Source organism: Oryza glaberrima, chromosome 8 (assembly GCF_000147395.1).
Source record: "Oryza glaberrima chromosome 8, OglaRS2, whole genome shotgun sequence".
Lineage (NCBI taxonomy): Eukaryota > Viridiplantae > Streptophyta > Magnoliopsida > Poales > Poaceae > Oryza > Oryza glaberrima.
This window is the reverse complement of record NC_068333.1, coordinates 2,305,144-2,321,043: the sequence shown is the minus strand read 5'-3', so window position 1 is coordinate 2,321,043 and position 15,900 is coordinate 2,305,144. Positions and strand designations below refer to the sequence as shown.

The window sequence follows — 15,900 nt, the reverse complement described above, 5'->3', positions numbered from 1 at the left end:
TCCGCATCCGCGCGCGGCTCCGTCGCCTCCACGGCCACGCGCACTCCGCCAATGCCGCGGGGCTCCGGTCATCGTGGTTGTCCGCCTCGGCGTTGAGCCACGGCTCCGTCGCCTCCGTGGCCACGTGCGCCTCTGCTGTCGACGTTGCGACCTCGTGCGGCTCGCCGCCGCCGCCGCCACGTGCGACTCCGCCGGCCGCGCGCGGCTACGTCGCCTACCCGCCCAGGTGCGACACGGCAAACCCCTCCACGCGACACGGCGGCCAGACCACCGCAGCTACTTGCTGGCCTCCGCCAACCAATGCAGTGCTGAGCCACCTCCGCGTCGACCGCAGCCGAGTCCGCTTATGTCCGCCTGCGCGAGCTCCTAGCGGCGCCGCCATGAGCGGCAACCGGCACCCTCCGCTGGCACCACGCGACTCTCCGCAGCCTCCATTCGGTAGCACGTGTGGATAGATGCATGCAGTGTATGGCCCTATTCACATGGCAAGGTGTAGGAGCGCGGCAACCTGCAGCCATGCCTGCCTTCGGGGACCTATATGACACGCAAGACAAGTTCGGGGATCTAAAAATGTATTTTGAGAGTTCAGGGATCTAAATGACACATCCGTGCAAGTTTAGGGACCGCTGGTGCACTTCACTCAAAAAAAAAACTTCATGTGAGGTTGAGCCTGATACAGTACTTACTAGTCTACCTTTCAGGGTGTTAGCACAAGAAAAGTAGTGTCTTGTGAAACGGGTCTTGAAAAAGATGGCAAAAACTGCAGTCGGAGTACAACAGCGTCCAAGCAGGTTGAGCTAGACTGTTCCACATGCATCAATGCATTGCTTCTACAATGTCTGGATGGAACAATAGGGGTAATACTAATTACAATAATCCGGGTATACGGGGGAATTAATCAATTAATGAAAGGAACATCTCTCGGAAAAATGAGCCCCACTCCGATGTTTTTTATTGTACTTCCTCCGTTTCAGTTTTATAATGTAAGTCATTTTAGGATTTTTCATATTCATATAGATGGTGGTGAATCTAGACATTATACGAATGTGGAAAATCCTAGAATAACTTAGGTTAGAAGCAATGGTTGCGATGGCAGCTGCTGCGATGCCACTTCGCTCTTTGCCGATCTGGTTGCCCGAGCTCCTTCCGCCTCGCTTTCTCGCAGACGAGATCACCGCCGCGTAGCTCGCCCGCAACAAGGAGGCCGTCATTGCTGGCCTACACGCCACCCTCGACCACCTCCTTGGCGTTGCCTCGTCCAAGTTGGTGACTCCAACCCCTCACCGTCGTGGCCAACGATGTCGAGTTGGAGTAGCGGCTCCATCAGTGGCCGGGCTGGAGGAGCAAAGAAGAGAAGAGAGGAAAGAAGACAGGAGAAAGTAGGAAGAAGATAAAAATGAAAATGAAAAGGTAACTACAGTGGCATGATTATAATTTTATAAAATTTTAGTGATACGACCGCTAATAGATGAATTATGATGATATTTTTCTGAATAAACAAATTTGTAATGACATGGATTCAATTAAAAAAAAAGAGTTTGGCGATAGAGGTGACAGCAGATTCCGAATAGTTAATTATTTATCACTTTTACCGGTGATAATAATATATTTATCACTGTGCTCACGTCACGTGTCGTAGAGGTACTCCCTCCGTCCCGTAATATAAGTGATTTTAATTTTTTTCTTGTACTGTTGGACCACTTGTTTTATTCAAAAATTTTATGCAAATATAAAGAACGAAAAGTTATGTTTAAAGGACGTTGGATAATAAAGTAAGTCATAAATAAAATAAATAATAATTCTAAAATTTTTTAAATAAGAGGAATAGTCCAACAGTACAGGTACTATAAAATGCCACCGGCAGATTCTCCCCTCACCGCCATAACGAGGGCCATCTTTTGTGGAAACGATGCAGCGCTGCCTGTGGCCGCGCCGTCGTGTGCAGGTTTGGGCTCCTCGCCGGCCGTCGCACGCCGGTGCGCGGCGCGGAGGTAGGCGGAAGCGGCGCCGGAGCGTGCAGTGTTGCTGGTTGGATAGCTGGTGGTGTCACATCGTCCCCCTCTTTCCTCTTTGGCAGGAGGCCTCTCCCTCCGACGGCTGCCGCACGCCGGTGAAGAACGGAGGCCAGCGCGAGCAAGGCCACAGCCCGCCGCCGGTTCCCTTGGGTGAGGCGTTTCGTCTTGCTGACTTCCTGAGGCAATTACTGTGTTCTTCCATCCGCCATTCGCCAGCTAGGGTTTTTCCCCGCCTCCATTTGGGGGCTTGGGTGTTATTTCAATGTTGTGTTTGATTTGGATGAATAAAATGAATCCCCCTATGCCATGTTTCTGTTGACCGTAGCCGTAGTGTCGATTAGCACTTGAGCCAAATAATGAGATCTTTAGTTTTAGCCATTCAGCTTCAAAGTAATGCACATTTTTTTTTTAGCAATAGCTGCAGATGTTGTTTGTGGTGTGAATTGGTGATATCTGGTTCCTATTTCCAGTCCTGCCAACAGGCCGACAAAATTGTGTGCGATGGTTTTCATATCTTGGGGTTAAAATTAAAGAAGAAGAGGGAAGCCCCTCCATTTCCATTAATAGAGGGTAAAAAGGAAATGCCACCCAAGTTGTTTAAGAGTACATTTTATTCCTTGTTCCAGTGCCAAGTACTAGTAAGTCGTATGTGGATGTGTCGCTTTTTGCATTGGAGAAAAGGATGCTTCACTGCTGTAGTACACTTCCTGTAATAGGATGCCAGGGTCTCTTCTCTCCAAAATGGAAAAGATTTATTTAGCCATTGCCGCAGCTGTGGTTACTAGCGTTCTCTGTACTGTGATTTAGCAATATCTAGTTTCTATATCCAGTCCTACCAACAGGGCGGAACATGATTGCGTTTTTGAGGTTTTCTTTTTCGGGTAGAAGAGAAATGCCCCCACAAAATTTGTTTATTTTCCTCGCACCTCAATCTTATTTTGTTTCCTGCTTACAAGAACAAATTTTTGATTGCAAATTACTAACGTGCTGTATCCAATTTTGCTTGTGTGGATCTATTACTCCATTCTGTGGATATGGCAGTTGGCACCCTCGCACACCAACTACTCGATTGAATGCCCCTGATAAAGTAAGCTCTTCCAGAGAGAGAGATATGTCCCAGTCTAGCAGGCGAACGAGTGTCTGTGACAGGATCAGTGCTCTACCTGACGAACTTTTGCACCATGTCATGACATTCCTAACAGCGAAGGAGGCTGTGCAGACTTGTGTGCTATCTCGGAGGTGGCCGAACGTCTGGGCATCTGTGGGATACCTCAATGTTGACTCGTGCAACTTCATTACAGTGAAACATTTTAAGAAGTTTGTTGACAATTTGCTCCTGCAGCGCAGCTGTGCCCTGTTGGATATGTTCTGTATCCATACCTCCTATGACAGCTCTGATGATTCCCTTGATTATTCTGACATCCATCCATGGGTCCGCCATGCCCTTAGGTGCAGCGTTAAAACTCTCGGCATACTCAATTATTGTGATGGCAAGCTCCTTTCTGTAGATGGATATCCTGTCCCCTTCACTTCCTTGCACTTGAAGAGTGTATACCTTTGCAAATTTTCTATTGATAACCGTTTTGTCGAGAAGCTCTTTTCTGGTTGCCCGGAGCTACTGCATCTGGAGTTGAGACATTGTGCCATCAAGGCCACCATGTTTTGCTCTGCTACATTGAAGATTCTGACCATTACAGCTGCAGATAGAACTCAAGATGACCCAGAAGGTTTTCAGCATCTTGTGATAAATATGCCAAACCTTATCTGCCTGCATGTAGAGGAGATTGCAAATAGAAATCTTCGGCTCCTAGACACATCATCAGTGGAATCGGCTTCAGTTTACCTTAATAGGTTCTCTTTTGGACATTCTGATGTTGACTGCACTATTCTCAGTGCTCTTTCAAACGCTGCAAGATTGCACTTGATGTCTTCATCTATCTACGAAGATGTAAGCTAAATGCTGTAAATTACAATTGCTCTTATTTGTTGTTTATATATTCCTATCTTTAACATCTTTGGAGTTTAAAACTTGTGGGCAGGTGGTCCAAAAGGTATTACTACGTGATCTTCCAAGGTGTGGGATATTCAGCAATCTAACGAGTTTGGCACTTGGCGAGTGGTTTTTTAGTGATGGCTGCTATCCACTACTGTACTTGCTTCGGCGCTCACCTAACATAGAGGAACTTTCCCTGCATCTTGTCAAGGTTCGGTATATCTCCCCCTCTCCACATTGCTGTTTCTTTTCTTCTCATGAATTGAGTTTAACTGTTTCCTTGTTCATTTTACCAGCATGGAGCTTATGCCTATGATCACCACACCAATTCTGCAAATGCTACTGCAGATTTAGATCCCACATGCGAAGGAACAGGGACAGCAGTTAACTGTGAAAAGCTTAGGAAAATCAAAATCATTTGCCCACAAGGCGATAGAAGAGTCCACATCATTGTGAAGATCTTATTTGCCATTATTAATCCTCTCCCTCAAATCAAAATCCATCCCCAAAATGGCTGAGAATGTTGAGCATCTTAGTTTCAGCATTTGCACACTCAAGTCTCTTGAACTGGAATTCCATGACTCATATTTCAATGTTTTCTTTTACAACCTAGGCCACCAGTTACGTTATTGAAGTTGTTGATGGTTATGATCCTAAATCTGTTTTGTAAGTGATGTGGATTTTGATGACTAGGGTGGTCATCTTAAGGTGGATCAGATTTTCTTATTCTTGGGCAAGTTGTTATTTCTCCTTTTGCTGACTGTATTTGGGCAAGTTGTTCAAGTAAAATGATTTTTAGTTGTTACTCAGTTGAGATATTATTTGGTGACCTGTTGTTGCATTGTGCATCTGTAGGTTCACAGTTACGAATCTGTGCACCTTCTGAGATCTGAATCCCATCATGTTATTGTTTTGTACCTGTACTTTGTGTTTGCTCTACTGAATTCATCAACTAAATCTATACATTCCCCCGCAAACTTCACAGTATACTAAATTAGAAAATGTGAAACACATAATCTGAAAAATTAAGCAACATATTCAAGGTCACTCTTGCATTCATGCAACATGAAGGTTTTCACAAACAATTTTACAGCCTGAAGTCTGCTTTCTTTGAATCTTTCGGTGTCCAATGAGGGAATCATGTGGCCATGACTCTGTTGGTGGATTGAAGCTTTCCATTTTTTAGATAATGGAAGATTTTATTGAACGCAGTCAATTACAATGAGGCGATACAACTATGTTGAGCATACTCCCGGCATTTGCATAGCTATGATGCACATAGCCAAAACACACTTATAACCTCTAGTTTGGATATAATATATACATGAAGTTTTTAGGCCTATCAAAGGTAAAATGTCCAACATCCAATCCTTAAGTTTTTCATCCAAGGGTGATCCAAGATTGTCCTTAGAGTAGATCACTCTGAAAGGGAATTAAAGATCAAAACAAGTGCGCAATTTGTCACTTGGATTGAGCATTTTTTTCTCCAGCACACATATCCAATTACACCTATCATCATTCACAAAAGATTGTACAGCAATAAGATGGCAAGCTGTTGTGCTTACCAACCCATGAGGAGGGTGATCAGGTGCAGAGCCAATTATGCTACAGCACCCATAATATTCTGTTTATCATCACCTTTTTTCAGTTATTTTCTCCGTTGATAATGTGCTGTAACCTCTGCTTGGACCAAATGCAGAGAATCAAACATGCACCAGAACTGCACTCAATTATTAAAGAATTTGGTTACAAATGTGTGGGAATAACAATGGGATGTCACCTTATTACTGTGCCACTTACGAAAGATACATAAATGAGATAAAAGATAAAGTGTTATAACAGTAAAAGAGTAGACGACATATGAGGAAATTGATCCGAATATACTGCATTTTGAAATCGGATCACAGATTGGTCAATGCTATGACAGCTTCCCGTCTTGTCTGGCTCGGATTCATTAATATTGTGCCATCACTGTGCCAATCTTAACCTTCAAATGAACAGCTTGCCACTCAATTATTTTCAGGGACCTAGAAACAGTCAAAAAATAATGCTATGTTAGGATGAACTATAGTTTTAGCAGTCTACCACCATGCATATATATCTTGTGAAATGACTATGAGCAACTGCAAGTGAAACAAAATATACTACCTCCGTTTTTTAATAGATGACGTCGTTGACTTTTTCTCACATGTTTGACCATTCGTCTTATTCAAAAATTTTATGCAAATGTATAAGATATAAATCACACTTAAAGGACTATGAGTGATAAAACAACTCATAACAAAATAAATTATAATTACGTAAATTTTTTGAATAAGACGAATGGTCAAACATGTGAGAAAAAGTTAATGGCGTCATCTATTAAAAAATGGAGGGAGTATATAGCACTCATGTATACATAAAAACAATTAAAAGGCAAACATGATTCAGAATGTGATGGTTGGTGTTACAAATTAACTGGGTTTCTCTTTAGTACAATATTTGGGACGAGCTCAAGAAGAGAGATATATCTTGCCTGTTGATGTTGGTCAGAAATACTTTCTTCCATTCTATTTATCTCTAGTGTTGGATGGTTGATATGATGGTCGACTACGTTCCTCGCAGCTGCCACAGCTTCATCCACATCCCCAACCTTACCATCCTTGGACACATATATGTTGACTATTAGCTTCTCCAGGCGTGGCTTCTCATTCAACAACCAAAGGTAGCTAAGGTAACGATGATGATCATTCGACGATGGATAGACAGATATCTCAAAAACTTTTTGATCGGACCAGCTTGTTGGCTGAAAAAACTATATATGCACAAGAAATAATTAAGTCAGATTTTATATATGTAGGCAAAAAACCAGCATAAGGAAAATCGATTGAAATGATCTAAGTACATTACGTACTGTACATACACGTACCTCATCGTCATCAGGTGAGCGCATCTTCTTCTCAATATCCTTATCAGTTTGAAGGACTGGACGGTTGGGATGGCCGTGTGCTGCATTTGCCAATGCCACCTCCGCTTCCTGCACCTCTACAGCAAGGGCATCCTTGCAGCTGATCTTAGCATTGACCCTCTTGAGTGAAGTTCTTCCAAAGTCATTAAAGCCTGCAAGCAGGTTGTTAAGACCAGCATGCAGGTCTGCTGCATCTTTTAGGAACCGCACATCGACACTGAATTCAAGGGATTCAAGTCTTGGCATGAAGATAGATGCTCCACTGATGGACTCACAACCATGAAGATCAAACCGGACAAATGAACGAGGAGTTCTAAAGATTCTTAACTTTTGGAAGTAGCCATCATCAGCAAGCTTCTTCTTAATGCTTACTAGTCTGGTATATTGGGAATCCAATTTGAGGTAACAGAGCATTGGGAGCCTTCCAAGGGTTTCCATGTCCTGCTCTTTCACAACCTGTACTTTCACGTCTAGATGCGAGAGGCAACCAAGAGTTGATGAGTTAACCCACACAGGTAGGCTAAAAAACTTGATGCATGTTAATGATAGCTGCCAGAGCCGAGGACAGGACACAGAACCTGCATCTGGTCTGGTGCCTTCCTTTACCGTAGTGCCATATATATGCATAGTGTGGACCTTATGTAGGCAGCCTAAGGACTGTAGAAAATCTCTCTCCATGCTCTTATCTCTCAGCCCATTATAAAGGTCGGCATAGAGCATTCTCAGTTCTCTGAGGTTGCCCAGCTCCTTCGCAAACTGCCTTACAGCGACCTCTCCGGCAAGATTTATGTCTAGCTGTTGCAGCGATGTCAGTTTCCCGATCAAACCAGCTGGCACCATCTCCAATAGGTGAGCAATACGTAGACACAACAAATGTGTCAGGAGACCCAACTCCTCCGGCAGCTCTTTTATTGTACCACCACAACCACCCAAGTCCAGAATTTTCAGAAACTTGAGATCTCCTAATTCTTTAGGGAGCCTAAGAAACTCTGTGTATGAGGAAAGCTGGAGGCACCTCAGGTGACAAAGCCTTCCAGCACACTGCAGGATACTTTTTATGTGATAATCCTCCATACCATTACATCTGTCCAAGAACAACACACGTAAAACTTGGAACCCTGGTGGTGCCACACTATTATTGCCAGTATTGCACTCAGTGGCAACAAAGGACCTCACCTTCTTCATATCCACATTAGCAAATTGGTAGCTCGTGATACTCGTACGGTGTAGGGCCAACCTACGAGCATTGGTGCTCCCAGGTTTCCGTTGCTCATCGTTGTCCAATACGGTGACAAAGTTTTGTTCACTTGTCAATGAACGAGCTAGATCGAGCACCATATCATGAACACGACAACCATATATATACCCATAATTTTCAACCCCAATTGGCTGGATCATGCTTCTATTTATTAGCTCATTGAAGTAACTCTCCCCAAGATCATATAATCCTATATTTGTGTTTTGTTTCTCAGGGACAAATCCTTCAGCTATCCACATCCATATCAAAAAATCTTTCTTAATTTCATAATCTTCTGGAAACATGCTTAGATAGAGCAAACAATTCTTTAGATGTGAAGGCAGATCGTAGTAGCTAAAAAACAATATCCTCTTAGTATTTGCCATTTCATAATTATCTTCTTCTCCAAAATCAATAGCTCTGTACACCTCAGGCCATTCCTGACCTGATCTACTAGCCAACAAGCTAGCTATCGTAATGATAGCTAATGGCACACCAGCACATTTCTTCAAAATTTTGTCACATGCCTGAGTTGATGAACTGTCAAGATATCTGCCTTCACTACCAGTTCTTGTATACAATAATTCTCTAGAATTGTCATGAGAAAGTGGTTTCATATTGTACATATCGCTGACAATTGTGGCAACCTCAAACTTACGAGTAGTTACAAGTACTTTACTTCCACAATCATTGTCTTGTAGACCACTTTCGAGTATTTGCCATGATGGCTTATCCCATATGTCATCTATAACGATGAAAAACCTAGAATGGTAGAAGAACTGTATAAGCACCCCAATCATTGAAAATTATGAGTCATCAATAAGAATTGTTTTTCTTTTCATACGTGACAGAACATAAATTTTTAGTGTCGAAGAAAATCTAGATGAGAGAGATAAACATGCATAAAAAGTGAAATGTTGCAATTAATTATTCATTAGCCTATGCGTCGGCATGTGCTTTTGGATAAAGTGTGCGCGGCGAGGGTCTTGTAGCTAGGGACCAGAGGTGCACTAGTATAGTGACGGGGACAACGCTAACAAGGGGGCAGTGTGCTCCTGATCTGTCACGAGTTTAAACGTGACATGCTCTTGTGGGAGCGGTGGCCAACACATCTTCTCCAATATTAGGCCCATTGGTAGAAGGAGGTGTGAGAGGTGGATGAAACACTAATATATATATATATATAGATCATTGTTCTTGTAAGTATGGGTAGTTACGGTTCCCAAACGACCACTATAACTTGAAAGTTGGCAAAATTTGTTATAGGACATCCAAAAAATGTGTAATTAAGCTGGTGGACACTGCAAGAACGTGAATTTGCTGTTGGGTGCTAAAAAAACTTGTAATTAGCTGATGGTCACTCGTGGTATTATTTTATTATTTTCGGAGGAATTGGAGAGAGAAACTAATGTGAGAGTACGATTCTGCCCCTGCGCAACTTCAATCCATCTCTTCCCTCGTTGAAGCTGGTTGCTGGTCGTTGACCACGCCGCCACAATGTCCTTTTTACCCCTGATTTGTTGAAGCAACCCAACAGCTTCGTGAACTTCAAGAACAGGAAAACAAAGTTAGGCAGCAACAAGAAGTTTTAGCTTGATCGATCGATGAACGATGGTGCCTGAAGGAGGAGGAAGCAAGATGTCGTGGACGGAGGGGAGGAGGGAGAGCATGTGCGCTAGGAGATCGGCCGGCAACCACTCGATGTGCAGCTCCTCCTTCATCGCTAGTGCGCCGCCACCGACCTTGTCCCCACCCATCCTTGCTTCCTCCTCCCACTCGCCATGGAGTCGAGTGGTGGGCGTGCCTATCTCTTGGAGAAAACAAAATGTCTAACAAAGATTTGTTCTATTTTGATTGATGAGGCGAAGGGAAAGGAAGAGGAGGAGCCGTATGATGTGGCATATAGCGGCAAGGAGGATGAAAGCTAGGGGATGTTCGGCAGGTCTCCACTGGCGCACGCCGACAACCCGCTCATCCACGACTTGCACTTCATGCTTAACCAGCGCCCCCGCCGCGATGCTGGAGCTCTCGATTTTTGACCACCGCAGCCACCACAACCACCTTCTTCTCCCCATCTACAGCAATAGCAGCAACCTTAATTTTGCCGCATCGTTCGCATCGGCGGTGAAGATCTAGGGGCTCGACGTCACCACCTACCAGAGCTTGTACGGTGACGCTAGTGGGCGGCGGGCGGAGGAGGGGGCAGCAACGAGGGAGGTAGCCAAAGGAGGAGTGGAACAGCGGCAGGTGAGCGCCTCCTCTCCTATCCTCCAACCCCCTCTCCACTTCCCCCTACCACCCATGGATCTCCGGCTAGTCAAGCCGCCGCCGCCGCTTCATTGACCTACTCCGCCCACCGCCGCTCCACTCCGCTCCTCCTCCGGCCACCTCCACTGTTGCAGTGTCGACCAGGGAGCAAGTTCGATCAAGGGCAAACTTGTCTTTAATGAGTGTTTCTTTCTCCAATTCCTTCAAAAATAATAAAATAAGGCTGCGAGTGTCCGACAGGTAATTACCAGTTTGTGTTGTGCCCGACAGCAAATTCACGTTCTTACGGTGTCTACAAGCTAATTACACCTTTTTTTGGCTGCCCTGTGGCAAATTTTTCCTTCAAAGTTATACTTTGCTCCTTTCTCACGGTTCCCAAAACCGTGAGTGATGATCGTATCTCTCATGGCTTATAGCAAGAACCGAGACTGATAGTCGCATGGCAGTCTCGGTTTATAAACAAGAAGTGAGATTGATAGGCCATATCAATCGCCATTTCCAAGCTTCCCTGTGGCATGACGCTTGCATTATGGTGTGATGCATCATTTCCGCCTTCCTGATCTGTCATAAAATCGACAGCCCATCACTCACTTGCAATTTATATTCTCACCACTGATTTCCATGGACATCAATGTTTCCCTCTACAGTAGTTGACTATATAAATCAAATGATCTTTTTAAATTAATAGCCGTGACTATTAAACCACATATTTAATTTCTAATTTGTTTGAACAATTTTATTTTTCACAATTAAACCAACAATTTAAGGCCCATATATGCTTTGGTTAAAAAAATGTATGCTGTCTATATAGCCCTTTGTATGCTATCTAAATAGTCATAAAAAATTAGAAACAAATTTGATAATATCGACTATTCACTATATTATCGTATAAACATGCATAGTGTCAGGGTTATGGATACCACATATCTAATAGTAGTTGACTAAATTTCGGCAGGACCCACCACATACCATGTCTTATACGGAAAGAACCTTCAGATATAGGAGGAGTTCCGCATAAGGAAGGATGAATAGAGTTCTACATGGAAACGACAAAGACTACTCGGATTGTATCCATATTGGTTTCCCTAGTTCTACTTGGACAAGAGGACACCTATGGGTATAAATACAAGGCCCCTAGAAGGAGAGGAGACACGGAACAATAGATCAAGACACAAGATCAACATACAAGCCAACATGCGCCAAGACAAACTGCCGGATATCAATTTCAGAGATAAGCATGGCTAGTCCCCTACGGTGTCTAAGGATACTGTCAGGAGATACATAGCGCTATCTTTGATCTCGTCGGATGCGGATTCGAGGAGGAAGGCTACCATGTTGTTGACTACGAGTCAGCACTTCAGACCGCCAAGTCGACAACAGATAGATAGGCTACCTCAAATATTGTACTGGTGTGATTATGATGAATAAGAGCAATGACCGGCTTCGGCCAACAGGAGTAGGGTTATTACCTGACAATTCAGGGGCCCGAACCTGTATAAAAATCCTCATCTCGTCTCTTTTACTACAATCTCGCGTATATCCTAGTACCAACGATCCCCATACTATGCAAATACCAGAATCGCGACATCAAACGTCGACACATAGCTAAATTGTGATCTATAATACAAAGAAAGAAAAATTAAATCACATATTAATTATGTTTTGACTGAAATATGTCACATGGAACCATATTCTAGTCCTTTTCATATCATCCACGTCCAAATAGTCTTAACAATTAAAAACAAATTTAACAACATAGATTGTTCCACCATATATTACCACCACAAACATGCATACCTAAAACAGTTCTATATATGGCACAAGAAATAAATATAAAAACCCCATATTTCCTCATATGTAGGTGGATGATTGGTGCTTGAGTGAATATGTTTTCCATGCTGTTCTCGGTACCCTCAAGTCTATTTGATTTTCTTTAGAAGCTGATTGTAATATGGACAATGTGATTGAATACAGTACTAGTAGCTCTCCCTTAAGAAAACCATAATAACTACTATGTTTTGATTGAGAAAATTGTATGTGGGACCACATTCACACCCTTCGAATGTTATCAGATATAAGAATATTGCAAACAAACTTGATGAAGTAGATTATACCATTATATATTACCCCACACAAACATACATATATAGCTAAACTATACCTAGGATAAAAATGTTAAATCAGTGGTTTTTAAACGTTCATAACTTCTAAGATATATATCTAGAGTATGATCCATTTTGCCCTTGTATTCCTTTAATTAAATGAACCATTGATGACTCAATATGGCCATATTTTAGTGTTAAATACATTACGACACATGGCGCTGAAATGTAATAATCAATGTCATAATAATTTTTAGACATAAGTGGTATTATGTTGTACTAGCTAGGCTTGGTAATATTCGTACATAGATTTGGACACAAGTGAGCCATACACTGTTACTACCAGGCACCAAGTGTATGTAAAACTTTTTGATTGTATTATGCCGTACTAAGCTTATTTTAGTGGTACAAATGTAATCCCATGTACTAATAAAAAAAAGCACCTAGCTTCCAAGATAATAGTAATAATTAGTAGTGATACCGAATTTATGCAACGATAGAATAAAGTGATCTACGATTTGAATCTGATAGACATTCCTATCATTTATCATTTTGTAGATCCAAGTCTATAATCTATTTTATGGCATATGTATTTTTCTTTTTTTTTCTACAATTGCCTAAATTCCTAATTCTACGAATTTAGGCAATGTTCATTTGCAATAGACATATATGCCATTCCTATCATTAGTAGTGATACCGAATTTACGCAACAACGGAATAAAGTGATCTACGATTTGAATCTGATATACATTCCTATCATTTATCATTTTGTAGATCAAAGTCTATGATCTATTTTATGGCATATATTTTTTTCTTTTTTTTCTACAATTGCCTAAATTCCTAATTCTATGAATTTAGGCAATGTACGAATTTATGGTCCCGTTTATTTCTTCTGTAACAGGTTCAAACTGTTAAATGGTACGTTTCGTGGGAAAATTTGGATACTCGTGGCACGTTCAAACTGCTAAATGGTACGTTTCGTGCGAAAATTTTCTATATAAAAGTTGTTCTAAAATATAAGATTAATTCATTTTTCAAGTTTGTAATAATTAAAACTCAATTAATCACACGTTATTTCCACATTGTTTTGCGTGAAACACTTCATCTTTATCTTCATTTTCATCTTCAGGAGATTCAAACACCACCTAGAAGAAATCCCTTGTTCTCCGCGTGCACGCTCCCTCTGTGTAAGCAGCTCAAATATTCATTCATACACGGGTAAGGTAGTATATGTTACATATACTCCCTCCATATTCAAATAGATGACGTCATTGACTTTTAACATGGCGTTTAACCATTCATCTTATTCAAACAAACTATATAAATGCCATTTATTTATTTTGTTGTGATTTATTTTATCATTAAAGAAACTTTAATTAAGGTATGACTTATAATTTAGCATATTTATACTAAAATTTTAAACAACACGAATGATCAAACATTATTTAAAAATCAACAAAGCCATCTATTAAAAAACGAAGGCAACATATAAAAAAATATTTGGCCGTCATATTCATACCTCTTTCCCTTGATGAATTCCCTGAGTTCACCGATGAGTTCCTGTACATTCAACATCTCCATATTTGGACAATTCAGGTACTTATCCTGGCCAACACGATTAAGAATGTTCCACAAGATTTTCTTCATGTCAGGATTTTGACCGATTGGAACAAAAGCATACAAAGGAAAACCCACTTTAATCTTTTCATATACTGCTGTGGCAAGGGTGGTCTTGCCCAGTCCACCCATTCCAACGATGTATACTATCTTTGTTTTCCTATTGGACATATGAAGATTGTAGTCATGCTCATGTAGTGACAACATCTTAATAAGCTCATCCCTTGGCTCATCAATGCCAACAAGATTCTTTGCCATTTTCTCAATATTCAGGATGCGAGGATCAATAGGTGTCAGGCATGCAAGGGTAACTATGTTGTCAACTGGGTACCTACAATAGAGGAGAGTACAAAGACGACACCAAGAGATGATGAAGGTTAGATATATTAGTCAAATACAAATTATATACATAAAATAGAGTACTAGAGATAGTATCCTAGAGATAAATCAGCTCTAACGTGTTCTGTAGTCAAAGTTCTATGTCTTCCATATATACATTGTGAGAGAGCAATATAATGCAACATATTATTAAGATTTCTCCCTTATGGAATATTTTCCATACCTGCCATGCCTTGCATAAATCTCCAGGAGCTTCTTTTCCATTTCTTGGATTGAATCCGCAATGGTGATGCGATGCTTGGTCTTCTTGAACAGTTTTTTCACCTGCTTGCCGAGGCGCCTGAGCACATGTGGGTCGGCTGGCTTGGGGCCATCGTCGTCGACATGAACCAAGAAGGTGTCGATGATGTCCTCCATGTCGTACGACGCCTCCCTGAGGTCGCTCACCCAGAGCTTCACCAGCTCGTTGTGCTGCTCTGGTGGCACCTCGCCGACCATATGGAGGACGGCTTGCACACGCCGGAGCTCTTTTGTGAGAGAATCGATCTTTCTCCTTAGGTCCTTGTGCAGATTGTACTTCTCCTTGAGCAGCTCGCCCAGTTTGGGGATCAGGCTATTCATCGCCCCGGTCACGAACTCCATGCTTGCTACCTGTGGTTGAGTTGAGTGGATTGGATTGCTTGCTTGGTAGTTGGTAGGAGTATATACAAACACACTCCTGTAGGAGTATATACAAACACACCCCTTGTTGTCTTCATTTGTAACTGTAAACCCATCAGTATATATAGTAGCATTTATTTGGTTTTCAGTAAGTTTCAAAACGCGTGTAAGAGGGCGAAAAGGCGTGGTAGGCAATACTGTGTTTACCACTCACATGTGATGGCCAAAAAGGGGTGAACTCAGATGTCCACTCACTTGGCAGTTGGCACTTCGTTTAGATCAGCGTACAAAAGTTAATTACTACTCCCTCCGTCCCAAAATATAACAACTTTTAGCTTTTTAAATTTATTCTAAAATATAACAATTTCTGTACCAATATTCTCTTCTCAACTAATCACAACTCTCCACCATTCAATTTTCTTACCTACTTCCACTTCTCAACCAATCACAATCTTTCACCATTTAATTTTACCTACGTTCTTAATAATTGTGTCTAACTCTAAAAACTCTTTATATTTTGGGACGGATGGAGTAATAAAATACCGGGACATAACGAGCTTAAGTCTTCGTGACAAAAATTTGTGGTTCTGACCGATGGGTTTCAATGACCATATATGAAGTATCAATAGGAGTATCGATCGTTTAGGGCAAGTTTTATAATGGAGGTGAGTACTACATCTAATTTAAATCATGTCATCTTTTCATTAATTAAGAGGTAATAA

General features: G+C 41.7%; 1 protein-coding gene across 2 annotated transcripts; it reads right to left on the bottom strand.

Moving 5' to 3' along the window:
* Positions 1-5,604: 5,604 nt before the first annotated feature.
* LOC127781571 (disease resistance protein Pik-2-like) lies at positions 5,605-15,245 on the bottom strand. Of its 2 annotated transcripts, XM_052308541.1 has the most exons (6): positions 14,742-15,245; positions 14,258-14,510; positions 14,082-14,167; positions 6,917-8,954; positions 6,524-6,802; positions 5,605-6,035 (listed from the first exon to the last, which is right to left on the bottom strand). In XM_052308541.1, exons 1-6 carry the CDS (start codon positions 15,158-15,160, stop codon positions 6,018-6,020), a joined length of 3,093 nt encoding a protein of 1,030 aa, XP_052164501.1. In that variant the 5' UTR covers positions 15,161-15,245; the 3' UTR covers positions 5,605-6,017. The 2 variants fall into 2 exon arrangements, with proteins under 2 accessions (XP_052164501.1, XP_052164500.1); XM_052308540.1 differs by having other exon boundaries at positions 5,606-6,035; positions 14,082-14,510.
* Between the last annotated feature and the right edge of the window lie 655 nt (positions 15,246-15,900).

Coding starts and splice junctions, on each gene's coding strand:
- LOC127781571 (XM_052308540.1), bottom strand. CDS start 15,160: ATGGAGTTCGTGACCGGGGCGATGAATAGCCTGATCCCCAAACTGGGC. Junction 14,511..14,741: donor ATTTATGCAAGGCATGGCAG/GTATGGAAAATA, acceptor CCTCTATTGTAG/GTACCCAGTTGACAACATAG. Junction 6,803..6,916: donor GCTCACCTGATGACGATGAG/GTACGTGTATGT, acceptor GTGCATATATAG/TTTTTTCAGCCAACAAGCTG.